This window comes from Staurois parvus, unplaced genomic scaffold (genome assembly GCF_062004578.1).
Source record: "Staurois parvus isolate SC_StPar_1 unplaced genomic scaffold, SC_StPar_1.0 ptg000392l, whole genome shotgun sequence".
NCBI lineage: Eukaryota > Metazoa > Chordata > Amphibia > Anura > Ranidae > Staurois > Staurois parvus.
In genome coordinates this window covers 5592027-5611944 of record NW_028318188.1, presented here as the reverse complement: position 1 = coordinate 5611944, position 19918 = coordinate 5592027, and the positions used below count along the sequence as shown (strand labels likewise).

At 41.5% G+C, this 19918-nt stretch overlaps 1 protein-coding gene across 4 annotated transcripts in view; it reads left to right on the top strand.

The window, feature by feature from the left end:
* The window catches only part of ARHGEF28 (Rho guanine nucleotide exchange factor 28), a 305207-nt gene that overhangs the window by 242377 nt on the left and 42912 nt on the right, over positions 1 to 19918 (top strand). For all 4 annotated transcript variants that reach the window (XM_089686171.1, XM_089686172.1, XM_089686173.1 and 1 more), the window contains 4 exons: positions 3495 to 3617; positions 8499 to 8616; positions 11817 to 12071; positions 14866 to 14942. In XM_089686171.1, coding sequence (XP_089542297.1) covers positions 3495 to 3617; positions 8499 to 8616; positions 11817 to 12071; positions 14866 to 14942 — 573 coding nt within the window. The remainder of the gene's footprint in view (positions 1 to 3494; positions 3618 to 8498; positions 8617 to 11816; positions 12072 to 14865; positions 14943 to 19918) is intronic.

Below are 19918 nucleotides of genomic sequence, written 5' to 3'. Positions count from 1 at the left end.
TTTAGGATGTCTTCATTCTGGATGGAGGAGCAACTGAGACACCTTTTGGGAAGCAGCATTGTAACTGTGGGGAGGCGAATGTTAGTTGTACAAGTAGATTTAGATCAGAGTTGTCAAACTCAATTTCATCACGGGTAGCATCAGCTTTATGGTTCCCCTCAAAGGGCCAGTTGTATCTGTAAGACTAGATGTTCAAAGCTCCCCTTCCCTTACATCACTGTGCACCCCCCTTACCTGTTGCTGATGAGAAAAAGCTGGGGGCAGAGCTAGGAAGCAGAAAGTGCAGGGTCTGGAGGAAGACCAGAGGAGGGCTGAGTCAGCTTCTGGAGTCTTCTGAATGCAGAAACTAGGGGAGGTGAAAACAAGGGGGTGCTGCAGCTGCACAGAGAGTCGCAGGATCTGTAGGAGGAGTTCTGTCTTCCTCTCTGCTGCTGACTGCTGATACTGAGCGGGGGGGACAGAGATGAGCATCTTTTCCGATTGTAAGTGCAGGATCTGGCCAAGAAGCTCTGTTGTCCTCTCTGCTGTTGGCTGCTGAGACAGGGTGGGAGCAGAGACCAGTGGGGAGCCACAGCTGCATGAGAAGTGCGAGGGCCACATGAAATGTCCTGGCGGGCCACATTTGGCCCACACGCCTTGTGTTTGACACATGTGATTTAGATGGACTTTACATTAGTGACTAACAAATTTCTTCCCCTTTATGGTGTAAAGGTTTTCCATAAATGAATAAAAGCTCATCATTGTGAGCACCCTTCAGAGGTAAATGATTGGTCTTAAACCTCTAACTCAGGGGTGGGCAACTGCAGCCCCTTCAGCTGTTGCGGAGCTATAAGTCCTATCATGCCTTTGGAGTCATGCTTGTAACTGTCAGTTTTCCCATGATGCCTCTGAGAGTCATGCTTGTAACTGTCAGTCTTGCAGTCTCCCATGGGACTTGTAGTTCCTCAACACCTGGAAGGCTGTAGATGCTCACCCCCTGCTCTTAATGATGCTTTTTTTGGACAGGAAGTTTTAAAATGCCACACATACTGACCCCATCACCAGGTGAAACAAAGGGAAAAGCCTAAAAAAAAGAAAACTAATAGAGTCACTACAGTATAATAGATATTTTTTGTTTTGGGGTTTAACACCGCTTCTTCCATTTCACCTTCTGCCAGCGCCTCTGATCATAGAAGCATTGTTCATCTGGCAGATTGTGCAGGAGCTGGGCAATCACATGTGGATAGAGCTATAGTATTGAAAACAAGAAAGGTGGAAGTTTGTAAAGCTCACCATACACTATAAAATCTGATTGTACAATCACCCTTAGATCTACTGTCAACTATGTAGCGAAAGGGCCTTCCTTATTAGATTTAGAGTGAATGGATAGATAGGTGTGTCCTTTTTATTATATAGTTTTGGTATATCTAAAAGAGATATTAAAGAGATTTTACAATCAGATTGTATAGTGTATAATATCTTTATACACCTAAAATAAACTAGCCACACTAATCAACATTTGTTTTGGGCCACAGTGATGAGAAAAGTTGAAGGAGCAGGAAGGAAGTGAGCAAATTTCTAACAGCATATGTGGTTTTCGTTCTGTACAGACCGTTCACTACATAATCAAATGACAAAAGCAAATGAAATTGTTAACTGCTTTTAAACAACATTCATAAAGTCATTGAATATACTGAGAATTTTTGTACAAATATTTGCTCAAATATCTACTAGTGTATATCCGGCTTAACTCCTTGGCACTGACAGTACACAGATATGATGCCTCTTAGCGGCAGGGCCTTGACACCGAGAGGCTGCGTATTTATGTACCTAATATAAACAAATGTGCCGAGACCACACGCTCTGCTCACTCCCGGCACATTTACCAGCCTTAGAGAAAGGTCCTGATACTGTTGATCGGGAGCTTTCCGATCAAATGACCTTTGTGACAGCCAATCACGCCGCTCACATGACCCTAAACCCCAACCTGCCTTCCGGTGTCACAAATCCCTTATCGGAATACTTAACCCTGTCTACCATGACTACATATCAAATCCTGACACGTTGTTGTTGTTATTATTATACAGTATTTATATAGCGGCAAAGGGTATGCTCAGCGCTGTACAGTAGCAAGGGGGACATAACATGAGACAAGACAGTAACAATACACTACACGAGGGGTTCGAGGGCCCTGCTCTTTCGAGCTTACAATCTAGGAGGGAGGGGAAGGTTGTACAGGAGGAGATGGCTGTGGGGGATGGAGTGGTGGGAGGAGTGGAGGAGGTTAGTTGTTAGGTGAGGTCAGGTGTTAGGTGAGGTTGGGGTAGGCTTCCCTGAAGAGGAGGGTTTTCAGGGTGCGCCTGAAGGTGAGGAGGGTAGGTGACAGTCTGATGGGTTGGGGTAGGGAGTTTCAGAGGATGGGGGGAGTCCTGGAGAAGTCCTGCAATTGGGCGTGGGAGGAGAAGACCAGGGAGCTAGAGAGTAGGAGGTCCTGTGAGGAGCGGAGGGATCGGGTAGGGTAGTATTTGGGTATCAGGTCGGTTATGTAGTTTGGGGCAGCGTTGTGAATGGCTTTGTAGGTCAGATTTAGCAGTTTGAATTTGATGCGTTGGGCAATCGGGAGCCAATGAAGGGATTGGCAGAGGGGGGGGAGGCAGATGTGGAGCGGTTGGTGAGGTGGATGAGTCAAGCCACTGAGTTTAGGATAGACTGGAGTGGGGAAAGCGTTCGTTTGGGTAGGCCAGTGAGGAGGGAGTTGCAGTAGTCCAGGCGTGAGATGATGAGGGAGTGTACGAGTTGTTTGGTGGTGTCTGGGGTGAGGAACGTGCGTATCTTGGAGATGTTGCGGAGGTGGAGCCTGCAAGATCTAGATAGCAGTTGGATGTGGGGTAGGAAGGAGAGGTGGGAGTCCAGGGTGACACCCAGGACTTTGGCGTGTGGGGTGGGAGAGATGGTGGCGTTGTCAGTAGTGATGGAGAGGATGGGGGGGGGGTGCACAGGGTGGGGAGAAGACCAGGAGCTCGGTTTTGGATAGGTTAAGTTTGAGGAAATGGAGCGACATCCGGTCTGATATGTCGTTTAGGAGGTGGGCGATGCGGGCAGAGAGTGAGGGGGTGAGGTGGGGGGAGGAGAACCAGCGACACCATTTTTAATGAAACATTACAATGCAACCAGTATGGTTTAATGAATGTTTTAGCTTGGAGGAATTACTACCTGCCTTTGCATCCATCTTTACCAGAAGACACCCTTATTAAAGAAATGTTATTTTTTGCTCCTGGAATTCGTATATCATGGGATAAGTGCACGAGTGGAAGCATGCAGCTGTTCCTAGAATGCCACATTGTCAGCCACAAGGACATTTCTGTACTATTCTGAAGTCAGGATAGTCAGAAAACTTTACAATGATATTCAGGAATAGTCATCTCTATGCAATCGGTGAGACAAAATATAATTCTTTTTTCTTTTTCAGGCTAATGAAGTTTATATAATTATTTCACTCTATATTTTCTTTCCAGTTTTCAGCTGAGAATGCAGAAAAAATGAAGCTTATTTATGGAGAATTCTGCAGTCACCATATTGAAGCTGTGAACTTGTTTAAGGAGCTGCAACATAATAAAAAATTTCAGAACTTCATAAAAGTAAGTATTCTTTTTATAGCAAGGCTTGCTGTCTACTGATATCTTCCATGACTCTTAAAGTTATGCTGATCTTTTGTACAATTTTTGTACCACCTCTTTTAGACTAAAAAAAAAAACCTATGTAATGTGACGGTCTATAAACAACCCATTTCATTTGTTTCCAATCAGCCCTTGCTCTATATACTATAATATGTGCAAATTCACAGAATTCAGGTCTTCTATGCTATGGGCATTCAGACCTGAAAGAATAGGGCCCTAAATATGGGTGCCATGTCACACAGCATTCAGCCCCATCCAGCCACAGCCTGCCATAGATTTTGACAGGCTGCAGTCAGTGGAGCTGGAAGTTACAATTGTCACCCATAGGTGCGCTAAAATGTCAGGAGGCATGCACAGCAGCTGGAGCGGCCTTAAGACATGTTAGACATTCTGTATATAGCCCTAATGAACAGACAGTGCACATTTGCTTTTCTGCTTCATTGCAACAAGAAAACAAGTTTCATGTAATAAACACTGTACAAAAAAGTGGCAACCACCCCAACTTATAAGGGGTCTTTACAGCAAGGTGCACATGAAGGGGCAGTGCACACCACAAGCAAACAAAGGATTTCCCAGCACACTTACCACGCAGCCTGTAAAACAACTGAATTGGCCCTGCCTAACCATTTACCTTAAAAGCAGAGGGTCTTTTGAAAATATAGGTGTAAGCCGCAGTGCCCATGCCAAGGAAACTTTATTCAGAGTGTAACGCTGTCTAGATTTAGCTCCCCCCAGGGAGGGGGGCCTACCTACAGGCAGAATGCTGGACAGGAGAATCTCCACTGCCTTAACGTCTCCTAGGGAGGACCGACTGTTAGTCGGGAAGGAGCCAGTCTAGCGTAAGGTCTGAAGGCAGCCACCAACCCACCCAACCCAACAGGAAAGGACAGTGTGAGTACTCCTACACCTCCTGGGCCAGATAAGGGGAGAGGATGGTCAGGTGAAATACTGAACTAGTCCTCAGCCGGGACTGCTTAACTTCAAGCTCTTGGGGCCTCTTGCTCAGGGATACCTCCAGTGCAGCTGGGTGAAGAGGAGAATTCATCTGGGGTCTAAGGAAGTACACCAAAGGGGACTACAGTGCTCCTTAACCACTTGCCTACCGGGCACTTATACCCCCTTCCTGGCCAGGCCAACGTTCAGCTTTCAGTGCTGTCGCACTGTGAATGACAACTGCGCGGTCATGCAATATTGTACCCATATGACATTATCATTTTTTTTTAAACAAATAGAGCTTTCTTTTGGTGGTATTTAATCGCCACTGGGTGTTTTATTTTTTGCACTATAAACAAAAAAAGAGCTGGTTGTTTTTGTTTTTGCTCGTTTGCATTCAATAAATGGGTGAGAAAGCCAGACTTTTTAAACTGCGTGTCCCTTATCTTCCCTCCCCCCTTCCCCCCGAAGGATCAGCCACAGACTAAAGACTGATATCCAATCTGATCAAAATTGACCAGATAGCAAAATGATCATCTGATGGAGATAACATAATAGCTGTACTAAAGGCAAATTATGTGATGCAGCCTATCATTAACATTACCAAAGCAGTCTTTTTTTCTGAGTACCCATGTAACAATTTTATTACCCCTTGATCTGCCCATTTAGTCTGCTATTTTTCAACTTCCTTTAGACCAAGCTATGCAGCAAAAGTAGCAGTTAGAGGGTTGAGACAAACCATAAGGCTACATACACACAGCAATTTAGGCCAGTGCAAATTGCAGTGGCAGGAATCTTCTGATTCATGCTGCAGCTGTGAGTGGCTAGGTGCTGCTGCTGGCCCTGTTCAGTATAAAAAAGGTCATCTGCGGCTGCAGCTGTTTGCTCCTCCACACTGTCAGTGATTACTTGCATTGATCACTGCTGGACACACCTTGTGAATAGCTGTAGTTGCTGGTGACTTGTCATTATAGTGAACGGGTTTGGTGACTGCACCTAGCCACTCACAGCCGCAGCAGGAATCGGAAGATCCCTGTCACTGCAATTTGCGCTAGTGTGATTGTATGCAACACTGATGGGTTCTTACAATGGTCTGCTTTTATTTAAAACATTTGTCCTAACAGGGAAAAAACTGTTGCTGTAACTGTTTAAAAAGTGTTGGTTGGAATTGGACTTTAATCAGATAGTCATTTGAGTAAAGTCTGTATTAAACTACTAGTCCCCCTGACACTACTTTCTCCAGACAAAGCTTCTGTCCACGGGAGTCTCTGTTGGTCCTTCATATATATAGGAGCCACCCTATGTTACCAGGTGAAAAAAAACTAATGCAGTCACCACATTTAAAGACTGGTATTCTGCAATATATTACAATTTAGCTTTTTGGTTTAGATATGCTTTAGTCTGTGCAAGAGTGAGAGATTACTTTTTTGCTTGTTACTAGCAGATGGTTATTCTTTCTGGGTCCCCATGAAATTCATGACTCTAGTACTGTTAACAGTATTTGTCACATTTCCAGGCACAGTCAAAGCACAGGTATATTAATTCGTAATAAAAAGTTAAGGTGTTGCCTATAGCAGCCAATCACATTCCAGGTGTCATTTCCCCATTGCAATTTCAAAAATGTTTGTTCTTTCAGTTTTTCGAAAAATAATGATGCAATTTTTAAATGTAAGAATAGTAAATTAACACAAATTATACCATTAACTGAGCCAATTGTTAATTCCTTGAAAGCAGCGAGAGTGAATAAGTAATAATTCTGTCTGCACTCAGCCTGCATGAACACTAATATACATTGTTTGAATACAGCTCTCTTTTATTTAGCAGTTCTGTGTATAACTTATTGAGCATCTGGAGAGTATCTAGACTTGGCCTGCTGTGCTTAGCCTTGAGTACTTTTTCCGTTGCAACGCAGCCCAGTCTTGGAAAGCAGATGGGTTTTCCAAGGCTGAGGTGCGACATACAAGAAAAAGCCAAGCGGTTTGTGTGCAGTAGTAGTCTCAGCTCTTTAGCAACTCATTTCAAACTGCTGATTAGTTGGAGTACAAGTGAGGAAATCCCCTGTCCTTCAAAAGCAAGAGGCATATATGACCTTCATAGCTGCAAGAGTCAAATTAAAGGAATCATGTAGTGAGGGAAGTTGCACATTTGCTATCATCCCCTTCTGAAAATGCTATTTGCCTAGCTGTAATGCCAAACCAATGGCCTCAGTACAGTACAGAGACACTGAACCAGCATTCCTCTTTTTTTTTTCAATCTGTATTTTTTGCACGGGATAATACATAACCAGGTAATGAGGACACACAACGATATGCAGAGTCTATGTAGCATTAGAAATCTCAAGAGTTAGCAGAGAACACAAATGATCCCACAATTCAACAATTCCATAAGGTGGATAGGCATATCATTATTTATTTATTATAGGTACTTGTATAGCACCGTCAATTTACGCAGTGCTTTACATATATATTGTACATTCACATCAGTCCATAACCCTCAAGGGGCGTACAATCTAAGGTGCCTAACTTACATTCATACATACACATATTAGGGCCAATTTAGACAGGAGCCAATTGACATACCAGCATGTCTTTGGAGTGTGGGAGGAAACCCATGCAGGCACAGGGAGAATATGCAAACTCCAGTCAGGTGCTGCCATGGTTGGGATTCGAAACCAACGACCCTAGTACTGCCAGGCGAAAGTGCTAACCATTTAGTCACATCATGGACATGATCTATAGTCCATTATTAATATTATTCAGGATTTATAAAGCGCTAACAGTTTGCTCAGAGCTTTACAATATAAAGGTAGACAATACTGCAACAATACAGTTCAATACCAAAGGGTTAGGAGGGCCCTGCTCCTTGGAGCTTACAATCTAAGACCATCTGGTTAATCAAAGGTAGACAGGTAGTGAAGAAAAAAAGTAACAGCATTCAAAGAAAAAAATTATGCCAAAGGATTATTTACTAATGATTTTTTGTCTTTCTTTTTTTAGATGTCCTTTACATACCTTTTAAAAAAATATTTTTCGTATTCCCACACAGAGGTTTATTAGAAAAGACTATTTTGATATCACAAGGTGTATTTTTATCCGAATTGCACATACAAAACCTGAAACGGTACACATGATGTATCTGATCACTTTAGTTAACAAGCTAACAGTGTTTCATGCGAGGACATCGAATTGTTTTCTGTGACTCGCCAATGGAATTGTAAGCAGATTCCAATACTGCACTGCCATCCTGTGGCCTTTTATGTTATTAGACAGTAACTCTGATAGAATGAAAGTGCAATTAAAAAAACAAAAATGTAATATATTACAACAATCATTAGATGTGGTGGCTGTATGTGTTTTCGTTTTTTAGGCTTCTTCCCTCTGTTTTCACCTGGTGATTTGACCAGTAACACGCCTCCTGTATTAGAATGCTCCCACTCTGGATGAAGGAGCACAGGGGGCACCTTTGGGCGGCAGCATTGTCTACCTGGGGGGAGGGGAGTGTTAGATGGACTAGCAGATTTAGATAAACTAAAAAATTGTAGGTAAACTTCAGCTAATATGTTATAATCAGTTACAGCAAACAGTTTTTACATTTTAGGATAAAGGTTTTGCATTCAGTAAATAAAAGCTGATCATTGTAAGCACCACTGCCAGAGTTAAATGGTACATCTCATCCCTGTAACTGCAAGAGAGCTTTTTTTGTTGAAAAACTACTGACTTTCTAGCTGGATCACCAGATGATAATAGAAGAGAGAGAGCTTAAAAAAGAAAAATAATGCATCCTTCACATCTAAGAATTGGTAAGCTGCAATATAATACGTTTACTTTTGAGATTAAAATTGCTTGAAGCTGCAGCTTGTAGATTGGTCTAAAGACTTTTATCTCCGTATAATTTATTTTGTTTTTAAAGGTGACAAACAGCAATCTGCAAGCTCGTCGCAGAGGTATCCCTGAATGTATTCTTCTAGTAACACAGCGTATCACCAAATATCCAGTTCTTGTGGAGAGGATATTGCGCTATACTCCAGGTCAGTGTAAAATCTCTAGGCTGGTAACTGTCACTTGTTTTAAAATGTAAACACCCTTATGAGCATTTGTTAACCCTCATGAGTGTTTGTTAATATTTTACATACTGGGTCTCTATGTACTTATATATGGGAGTAGGTTGCATTTCCACAATAAATACACAAGCTGTACTTCAAACCTAATAGCACTACATACTGCTTGTTCTTTTCTACTCTCTAATCTTATTTCAAATTTATATAGTTTAGATCAGAAATAGACGGTTCACTTTGCATGGGAAGTTGCATTTTGCAAAGGAATTTTCCCCAGAGCTTAATAAATCAGCCTGTACAAAGCAATAACATGACAGCTGCTGCAGTTGTCTGCAAGTAATTGCACATGGAATGTTACCTGTGGGTGGGGATAGATTATTTTTACCACAATGCAAAATGCCTCAGCATATGTACATTCCCATCCAATGCCATTTCAGCTTAAGGAGGAGCAGTTGGGAGTGGTAAAAACGCAGCTTAACCACGTGTGTTTACCACCCTCCAACCACAAGTGTAAATAAAGCCCACAGGATGTGGAGCAGTGTTTTTGGCAGCTAGGCAAAAGTACAGAAGACCTTCCACTATCTAGCAGGACCAAGATTTAATTTTGATTACAGAGAGATTTAGAGCAGCAGCAAGCTACTAATATGGTAAGAAACTATCATGCCTGGAGATGCGGTTTAAAGTGGTTGTAAAGGTAGGTTTTTTTTTACCTTAATGCATCCTCTGGAAAGCAGTGGCTCCCTCCTCTCTCTCTTTCCCCCACATTGTATATGGAGGCAGCAGTGGGAGTCATTGACTCCTTCTGCTATCAGGGACAGCCAGTGAGCAGGGGGCTGGGCTGAGTCACCGCAATCTGTGTGCCTACAGAAACAGACAATGAGGCTTGGGATAGAGCCCGCCGAGTGCCCCCATAGCAGGGGCCTTGCTATGGGGGCACTCAGCACGGGAAGGGGGGGGTGTCAGGAGCGCTGGTGGGGAACCCCAGAAGTTGAGGATTGGGCTGAGTATGATATGTTTGTTTTTTGAAAAAATATGTTTACAGTCACTTAAAGTTCCAAAAGAGCGCTAAAGACTTTTGTCCTTAAAAGAAACTTTTACTGATAAAATATGTAAGCTGCCAGTGCTGAAATTTGAAATGTTTGAAATGTTCATTGTCTGACTACTATACTTATCCAAAATATTCAATACTTTCCGAGTAGCTGATCTTGAACCAGTATGCAGATCATGAGCTCTGACTTATATTTGTCTTCACTTGTTGAATGCTTGTTCCAGTTCAGTGACTCCAAAAGTATTGAATCCAGAAACAGCCAGGCAACTAGCAGCTCAGTAAAAAAAGACCAGCAATTACTTTAGCACTGGTGAAATTGTTTGACTGTCAAAGGAGGTGCATTCATAGGCATCTGTTCAGTTCTATGCGTGTCTGTGGTTAAACTTTCCCTAAATTGTCATTCTTAGTGCATATGATTGTAGATAAGAGCAAGACCTCTCGTAATGCTTTGCTACTCTGTTTAAGAAAATTAACTCAGGGCTGTAAATCCCTCTAGTCTAAAGACATGCTGGTAGGTAGATTGGCTTCTGTCTAAATTGGTCCTAGTATGTGTATGTATAAGTGAACTATTCCTGGTACCAGGGCTGGTGCTGAACTATTTTGCGCCCTAGGCAAAGCCAGCTACTTGTGCCCCCCCTCTCCAAAAAAAAAAAAAAAAAAAAAAAATGTAATAATAGTAGAAAATATTAGATCAACAAATTCTGAAACTGCTAAATTTCTTTTAATCTGCAAAAATAAGTGCCATAAGATGCCACCAGAAGCAATATTAACGACAAAATATATATTAACCAAATATAAATTAACTGCATTAACCAATCAGACAGAAGCCAAAAAAGAGAAAGATTTACAAAACTCCAGTGATCAGTAGCTGGAAGCCGGCTTACAGTAAGGGACTGAGTCTGAGAGAAACACTGGAAGGAGTGGCAGCTCAGCTGCTACACTGGCCCCAGACACCCAGCATCTTGCTTTGTCCTTTCTTCTTCCCCCTCTGCTGCCCCTCCCCTCAGCTGACAGATCTTTCATGACGTGGCGGCGTCCCACACGACCAATCGGCACCCAGACCAGTATCCGCCCCCTCATTCTCCTGTCACCTCCATGACCTGCAATTCGCCTAGACTTTGCTCACTGTTGATGGCTCCTGTCAGGGTGAGGAGTCCAGGATGCGGCTCTCAGTGAGGACAGGCGGCCTCCCAGCACTATACCGCTTCCCTTTCATACACATAGGGCCCTGATCGTCCTACTCACATAGGGTTAACCCTGCAACCACAGCACACCCCCCATTATTGATTGGCTGCAGCTGTGTAGAAGGCGAAGCCAGCGATGGACACGCCCCGTTCAGTCTATATTCGGCTCACTGTTACAGCTTGAGGATCGTGTGTGCCAGTGTGTGTACCGGAGATGTATGGACTGATCCTCCAATCAGAGACTGCTGATCGCTCAGGGTCCTGGGCTAATGTCATCACTTCCCATCCTAGAGGGAGTCAGCACTTCACTGTTACATGGAATACTGTCGTGTGTGTGTATATGTACTAAATGGTCATGTGTGTGTGGACAGGCTGTGAGACAATTGTGCAAAGTAAAGAAGATACCATCATTCCCTGTGTATGAGGAGAGGGGGACTCTGCAGAGAAATTAAGAATTCATACAAGAGGTCCATAGGCCACACAGAGAGAGTGCCGGCCTGTGTTGCACCCAGACGTCCCTAGGTGGAAGCTGCCTAGTTTGTCTAGTGGAAGCACCGGCTCTGTCTGGTAGATAAGGGACGAATATAGGCCGGTTCAACAGAAACCGTCTGACATTTGGCCCGTGTGTACAGCAGCCTGTCCAACAGAAGCCAGCCAAATGTCCAGCTTCTGTAGAACAGGCATGCCAGAAAAAAATCTGGCTATCAGCATCTGATCACCACTCTCAGCTCGGTGGTCCCCATGTCAGAACACAATAGCTTAGCGGGGAGATTGCTGTACTAACGTTGTATAGTTAGTACAGAGACCTCCTCATGAGCCCCTCTCGTAGTATGTACCAGGCATTAGGGACCTTAGACTGTAAGCTGTGAATATACAATATATGTAAATCAATGTGTAAATAGTCTTGTTTCTTCATAACACTTCTCATGTCTTTTTGTTAGAGGGAAATGACGAGCACAAGGATCTTTGCCGGGCCCTGTGCTTAATCAAGGACATGATTGCTGCAGTGGACCTCAAAGTCAGTGAATTTGAGAGAAAACAAAGACTTGAAGAGTTTGTAAACAAGATTGAGAACAAGACCTTCACCAAGATGAAGAATGGACATGTCTTTACAAAGCAAGACCTAAAGAATAAAGAGCGGGTGCTACTGTATGAAGGTGTCCTTCTGTGGAAAACTGCCACAGGGAGATTTAAAGGTATTCACTGATAACATTAAATATATTCATAATAATAATTTCTTTATATAGCACTTGTTTGCCAGTGAATCACTTTACTGTACAGAGAATTGATAACGTAAAAACAACTTTGCAGAAGGAAATGGCTATTGTGATCCATAGGTTACTGTGTCTCATAGACTTTTGTAAGCACACATATCATTAGTCTGTTATTAAAAGATGGAGCCGACTGGTGGGGGAATAAGTTTTACAGCCCCGAATGTGAGAGGGCCAGTGCATCTTATGATTTCTTTTGGAATAATGGAATAGCCATATCTCTTCTGTGTGAAGAAATCAGCGTAGGATTTGAGATTCATTCTTGCTGTGGTCAGTTCTGTGGGACCTAGGCTATTCTGTGATTTAAAAGTCAACAGACCTTATATCCTTTCCTTGGATCAGTTCCTACTGCCAAGGAGCTTGCTGAACCCCTGATCTGGATCAAATCCTTCACATAACTTGGCAGTGTAATCTCAAAATACTTTGCGCAGATTTTCTACTGTTTAATACAAACTGAACACAAATGACTGAAGAGCAGATTGACGAGGAGCTAAACTCTGGAAGCTGTGTTTTAAAAATTGTAGACCGAAGGCAAAGGATTAGTGACTAGTGCTGCCTGTTGTATCTCTGCAGGTGATCTTTTCTCCATTACTTATTCACCATGCCTTATTCTGCATTGTCTTTCTGTGGACATGGCCATCTTAATAGAGGCAGGGCTTTGCTTCCTCAGCAAGAAGTACAGTGAGCGGCAGAGTAGTGACATACCCAAATATCATTCCTAATCTCCTGTGACTGTCAGGAGCAGCAGTGCCTTAGAACTCTACGGATATACTGCTATGATGGTGTAAGCATGGGAGTGCTGAGGCACCCTCACATACATACTAAGATCTGCACTGCAAATTTTTTTGGGAGCAATTAAGTAAAAAAAAAAAAAGCACAGTTTTCAGACTATTTTTAAGGCACAATAACCATTTTAGATGTTCTCTATAACATGGAGTTTGAGTTCAGATTCACTTTAAAGTCTGGCATACTTTACCCTTTACTGTTACAGGTTGCATCAAGCTAAATAAAATATCCTTTCTAAAAGTATTATAAACTCTCTAGCATTCCCTAATATACCTACAGTTAAATTAGTTTAGATTGTACAACCTAACCACAATGCCCTCAGACCTGATGTTCCCCAACCCTCAAAATGTGATGTTGCATGAATGCAAGGCCTGCACCAATACATAGGCCTTTATTCTGGTTTTAGCCTACAACTATAAGACACGAGTTATAGTCTGCAAACAGTTATCATTTGTTAATGAGCCCAGCTATTGTACTTTTCGGCAAACTCATATTATAAAATGTAATACTCACGAGGTATCCTCTAGTTGGAACAAATTGTGAACAGTTCAGAATTTTAATATATTTAACAGCTTATAGAGGATTTTCCTAACAATTCACAAACAGATAAGACTCCCTTAACCAAAACCTCCTTTTAAATATATACAGTTCCTCCTCCTCTAAGAGGCATTTCTGTTCTCTCTACATTATAGTGTTGGCCTACAAACTTGCTTATTAAAAAAAAAAAAACCTGTTGGGAAAAAGAAACTGACAAATTAGGATGAGGGCCTGGATTTGCATAAGCTGATCTCATTTATATATTCATATAAACCAGGGGTCTCCAAACTTTCTAAGCAAAGGGCCAGTTTACCGTCAGCCTTTAGGGGGGCTGAACTATGGCCAATGGTAGTAGAAAATGCCCCAGCATCAGTGGGCATAAACCATGCCCCATCATTAGTTTTAATGGCAGGAAGAAGGCCCCTTTGTTGGTATGAGAATAATAGTGCCATTGTTATTGTTAGTGGGTGGAATGGTGTCCCATCATTGGTGGAAAAGTGTCCCCAGGGCCAGATAAAGACAAGCAAAGGGGCACAGTTTTGGAGACCACTGATATAATCAATGTCAGTTGTATATTTTACTTAAAACATACCTAACCTTAATAACACTGGTATTTTGTTACCCCAAGTGCAATAACACACTGGGGTCCTTTACCTTATCTGGCCTTGTCCAGTTATCCAAGGGTTATCCAAGGGTTCTGGCAGCAAGTAGTCCAGTTCCTACAGAGTGATATAGGACTCGTAATTCTGTCTACTGTTAATTATATTCTTACCATTTCATAATCAAAAGCACAAATCATTTTTTTCAAGAATTGGTAAAGTCACCTTGTAAAATAATTGTTTTTGGTACATAGTCAACCTCTCACAAGACAGATCTTGCCTTTTCTATTTTCCATGATGCAATATAACCAAAAGACCCAATATTCTCCATGTTACTACTTGTGTGGTTTTATGTAAGATTCAGCCAAGCGTGTATACATTGAGAGAATAGGGCTGTTTCTGTTAATTCTGAAATGTGGGAGGGCTAGTAGGGGGTATCATAAAACATTTGGCAAACTAAACTACCAAACTCCTGTTTGCGTGCCGAAAATTCACATAATGGCATATTGTTGGGAGCTTAATGTCTTTCAGTCTTTGTGCTCTGGACTGAGACGTTTATAGCCAATGCAGGCCTGAAAGAAACTGGTTACGCTGGATTATGTACCGCAGACACCATGTTGGCTGTGAGATCTTAACCTGTATTGTACACGGCTGTGTTGTTTTTGCTGGGCGAGTTTCATTCTGGAACAGGAAAACTACAAGTCAATGCTTGGCTTCACACATCTTGATTCAGACTCTTAATAAATATTTATTTGAAGAAAAGTTTCAAAACTTAAACCTATTTTTCTATATTTTAGATATCCAAGCTCTACTTTTAACTGACGTGTTGCTGTTTCTTCAAGAAAAAGACCAAAAGTATATATTTGCTGCTGTGGTAAGTTTATAGCTCATGTATCTTGGAAAAAAAAAGTGATTTAATAAACTAGTGATGAAAAAAGTTAGAGCCAATAAGTCAAGAGGTTTATTGGCAACTGTAAGCACTCTTCTGTTTCCAGACTTGCTGACTCTGAGAATTTTGTCTCCTGTTTAATCAGGTTTTCAGATTTCTTTTCAAAGGGAAAATGCACTGAATACTTTTCATAAACAGTTTTAAATAGCAGCCCAATATGATTTGTTTAGCACTGTGTTGACATTCCTTCTTTTCTGTAAATACTTAGGTTTTGTTTTACTGAATTCGCTGCATACTCAGCTTGCCAGGGTTACATATTAAAGAAGGGTGTGGGAGAGCATCCTGGACAGAAAAGTGTTTTAATCTTGCCTGCCACCTTAAAGGATAAGTTAACTTTAAAAAAAGAAAAAAAAAATTTTTTTTTTTTTGCTTGGAAAGCATAGCACCAGCGATCAGCAGATCACAGGTGCCTTTCAGGTCTCCTGCAGACTGCCAGTATTAGTTGTTAGCCCGTACATAGTACAGGCAAGCATTTTCAAACTGACAGGAAGAAGCAATGATCTACCACAGCGCTCAACAGTATTGTGGTGGTTCATTGAGAACTGCAAGCCGACAGCTGCAAAGGCTGTCAAGACTTGTAGTTTCCCATTCATAGAACTCTGTAAATGAGTGACGCGGCCGGGCAGGCAGAGCCACGATTATTTCAATTTGTGAGAGCTAGGGAGAGGAGAAGGGATGGAGGAGGGGGGGGGGGGGCAGGGGCCGGTGTTACAGTATGCCCTGAAAATGGGTGTACCTGTTACGAAAGATGAACTTATAGAGATTTTAAAGGATTTTTTTTTCTTTATGTATTAAACACATCATACTTACCTGCTATGTGCATTGGTTTTGCTCAGAGCAGCCTGGATCCTCCTCTTCTGAGGTTCCCCGTTGACATCCTGGACCCCACCTCCCCTCGAGTGTCCCCATAGCAAGCTGCTTGCTATTGCACTTGTCCAAGCTTGATCCTGAGCTGTGCTCTGTGTACCCCCTGCTCTCTCCTTAGTGGCTGTGTTTGACAGCAGCAAGAGCCAATGGCTCCTGTTGCTGCCTCTGTCTCCAGTGAGGAGAGAAAGAGCCACTGCTCTGTTGTACATTACTGGATTGAGATCGGGCTCATGTAAGTATAAGGGGAGGGGGGAGTGTAGCTGCCCACAGAAGGTTTTTTTCCTTAATGCAGAGAAAAAAACCTTCTACCTTTGCAACCACTTTAAAATAAAAGGGCAGGAGCAGTCAATGTTTAGGACAAGAGGTATATGACACATTTAGAGGCAGATACATCTGCTGTAAAATTTAAAAAGAAACATGCTAAAGTATATCTAAGGCTATTTTTTTAGTTCAGGTTATAGTGAGCACTAGTTACAGAAGTCTTCTTTCTGTCCTGGGGCCGCAACAGGACATAGAATGAAATATTTCCAAAGTAAGGGAAACTACCTCTTAGACAGTTATCATTGGGATTGGTGTCCCTATTGGAATGTTCACCTTTACCTCCTGTTTCAGTGACAGCTTACCCCTCACTTTCTTGGTAACAAGGGCCACTGGTCCAAATAGAGAGCATAAACCTCAGCGAGGACAAATGCAGTAAAGAAAATGGCAGATGTTCTATTAATTTTCTACTAAATTCAAAACAAAATGAAAATGTTTTCATTTTAAATACACTTTAATTGTATTGGATCCCAATGTAATTCTTAGGTTAGTTTACCTCTTGGAACAGGTCTTATTTTTCTATTTAGCTGGTTGGAATGGAGTTGTGCTTTAAACAGAAGACAGTTAGCTTTTCAAAGCCAGATCCAGAATACAACCTACCTGAGGTTTTGTGGCATGGGCCTGAAGAATGCTCTTCATGCAAAAGGTCTGAGTATTATTAGTTTATTGAAACAGTTGTGCAAAGAACAATATAAAATTTGAGCAGCTCTAATCAGTCTAATCACCAGCTAAAGGAAATTTCTGGTAAAGGAGATTAGTCCAGTTACTAAATGTAGAGGTTCACATATTATTTCTAGTCTATGAATGTTTAACCTCTTCCTGCCCACAATCTATTAAGCTGGTTGGGATGTGCTTGGCTGCTGTTTGTCCGTCCCAACTGTCAGAGAGAGTTGGGGTCCTCACTGATGATCTGGAACTATTCAGAGTGGTTTCCAGTGTTATGTGATCACTATGTCAGCTCAGGCACAGGTTACAGGCTTTATTGATAAAGTTAAAGCCTGCAGGCTGCAGTATTTACCTGTGGTGGCCTCTTTAATACTGTATAATCACCATTATTGCTAAATAAGCACATATATATCACTTGGCACTTCTGTGACCTGCAGTGCCACGGACTATCCACAATTTTATATTCAGAATTTTAGAGTTTTTTTTTACGATTTTATGATTCTATGTGATCTGAGATGTTTTATTTGATATATTTCACTGGAATATTGTATGAACACTTCTGTTTACATAAGCACTTTATGACTGCATTTGTCCCTTATGCTTTAGCGCTGCACTTACATTTGAACTCTTTAAACTGTGACTGCTAGATACAGCTGTATTATTAAAAATAAAATAATTTAAAAATAAATGTTGCACATTTATCAGACTATCACAAAAGCAAAGCAGGGTATTTTTAATAAAGCAGTATACCAAATAAAAGTTTTATATGTCAGTAAAAATCTATACAAAGATTTAGGCATCCAGATTAATCATAGCCTTATTGTTAATGTTAATCAGCACGTTAACACTGCTAAATTTGGCCTGAGCATCTAGACACATCAGTGACCTCTGGCTAAGAAAATGTTTTCAGTAAAGACATTCTACTTTATTTTATGTAGATTATGTTTGTCTAATACTGTGATTCAGTTGAAGCTCTGACTATATTACAGGAGCCATTCATGCAGGAATGCAGACAATTACAAAGGGTATACTGTATAATTGCAAATGCTGAAGAATGGTCATTTTGGGTTACAGGCCCTCTCATGTCCTTGCATGGGGAGTGGAGTTCTCTCAGCAGATTTTCCATGAAATGTGAGACAGTCTAGTTGGTTTATTTGCTAGTCTCATAATTGTTTTTACAGCACTTGTGCTGCATAGGTGCTGACAGCTGTCTCTGACATATCAGTTGGAAGGTAAACCTGTAAATTTGTTTAAAAAAAATGAGGAATAAATAAACAAGTTGCTTCCAAATCAAACATGCAATAATGAATCAGAAAAAAAACTGAATGGTAATTGTTTTATTCCACCATTTGTTGGAGGACACAGCACTAAATATTATTTCAGCTGGGGATATATTGACACCATCTGGAGGGGTTGGAACACGAATATTCTCACATATAGTAATGAATCTAATTTAGCTGAGTGTCCTGAGGAGGTAGACTGTTTTTTCCAGATAATTCTTCAATCAAGAAGTTCCTGGTAGTTAGTTTGTTACTCCAACAGCCATCACACACAGGGGTTCATTTCCTAAGACTGGAGAGTACAAAATATGGTGCAGCTGTGCATGGTAGCCAATCTGCTTCTAACTTTAGCTTGTTTTATTAAGCTTTGACAATAAAACCTGAAAGATGATTGGTTTCTGTGTAGAGCTGCACCAGATTTTGCACTCTCCAGTTTTAGTAAACCAACTGTACAGTATCTTCCAGTATTAACCTACATTGGTACAAAGACCCTTCGCTGTTCTTGCACAGAGGGTACTCCAGGGCAAGTATGTTTTCTTCGCTGTGGATTGTTTTTTTTTGTATAGTGTTATGTTAGACCCGCAGATCTGTACGTTCAATGCAGCATTTTTGCCCCGGGGTCTATGGCAAGGCAGGACCTCTGTTCGTTTTCCTTTTTTGTATTCTTTTGTTCTGAAAACATCACCTTTTCTCACTGCTTGCTTCAACCACGCTCATTAGTATGCACTGGGGTATAACCATCGGGAGCTAGTCCTGTTTTGCTATATTTCAGCTACCTGCAGATGGTAGTTTACTCACAGGTGAAAGAATATACCCCTAATGAGCCACTGTAGCAAAGGATTTTATGGTAAAAAAAAAAGTCAGCGTACGTTGGTCAGTACTTCGAAACACTAATTTTAATTACCGGTGAATTATTATTATTATTATACAGTATTTATAAAGCGCCAATAGTTCGCTCAGCGCTGTACATTACAAGTGAATCATACATTCTAAAACTATGGTTCCTTCTCATCTTTATATAAGTCTCTCCTTCCAGTACTATGTGTTTCTGTGACCATACAGAGAGAAAAGAAAACTGCTCCTCTAAGTGTAGACTTCCAATAAAATTTAATGGTTAAAAGATTAGGCAATTCACATAGAGGTGGCTTGTAATAAGGTAATCTAAAGCCAGGGAGTCTGATGAGTCATTAAGCTGTGGTGTTTGCTGGGATAAACCGGTGTCTGTATCCGGTGTGCGCTGAGGGAGCTGTTTGGAGCCTCTATCGCAGGAGGCCGGGAGGTGGAACGCAACTTGGACCTCGGCGTCGTGACATCACCAGGGGGCTGCAACGTGTTTCATAGCATGCACGAAGTCACAAACAGACATGCGCGCTCCATTGTCAAGCCAATGGATACAGCTAATGATGATCGTATAATAGGGGCAGAAGGAAGATTGTGGCATTCTGATTGGTGCACAAATCGCAAAGGATCATACAATATAAATAAGTGGACACATATTTCAAAACACATTACAGTAAAAGGAATATAAAGGAACATTTATATATACATGATAGGATAATATATAGCAATATGAATGGAAAAACGTGGATGATAAATGTCCTAGCTATACTGGTTCATAAGATATATAATTGTAAAATCCACAAGATTGGTCAGCTGCTGACCAATCAGATGCCATCTAGCCAAAACTGTCATGGCTGCAAGGAGAGGAAAGAAAGCGTCTGGGATTTCAAGTTCCTGCCTCTTTCTCTCCTCTCTTACCACTGGCACTCA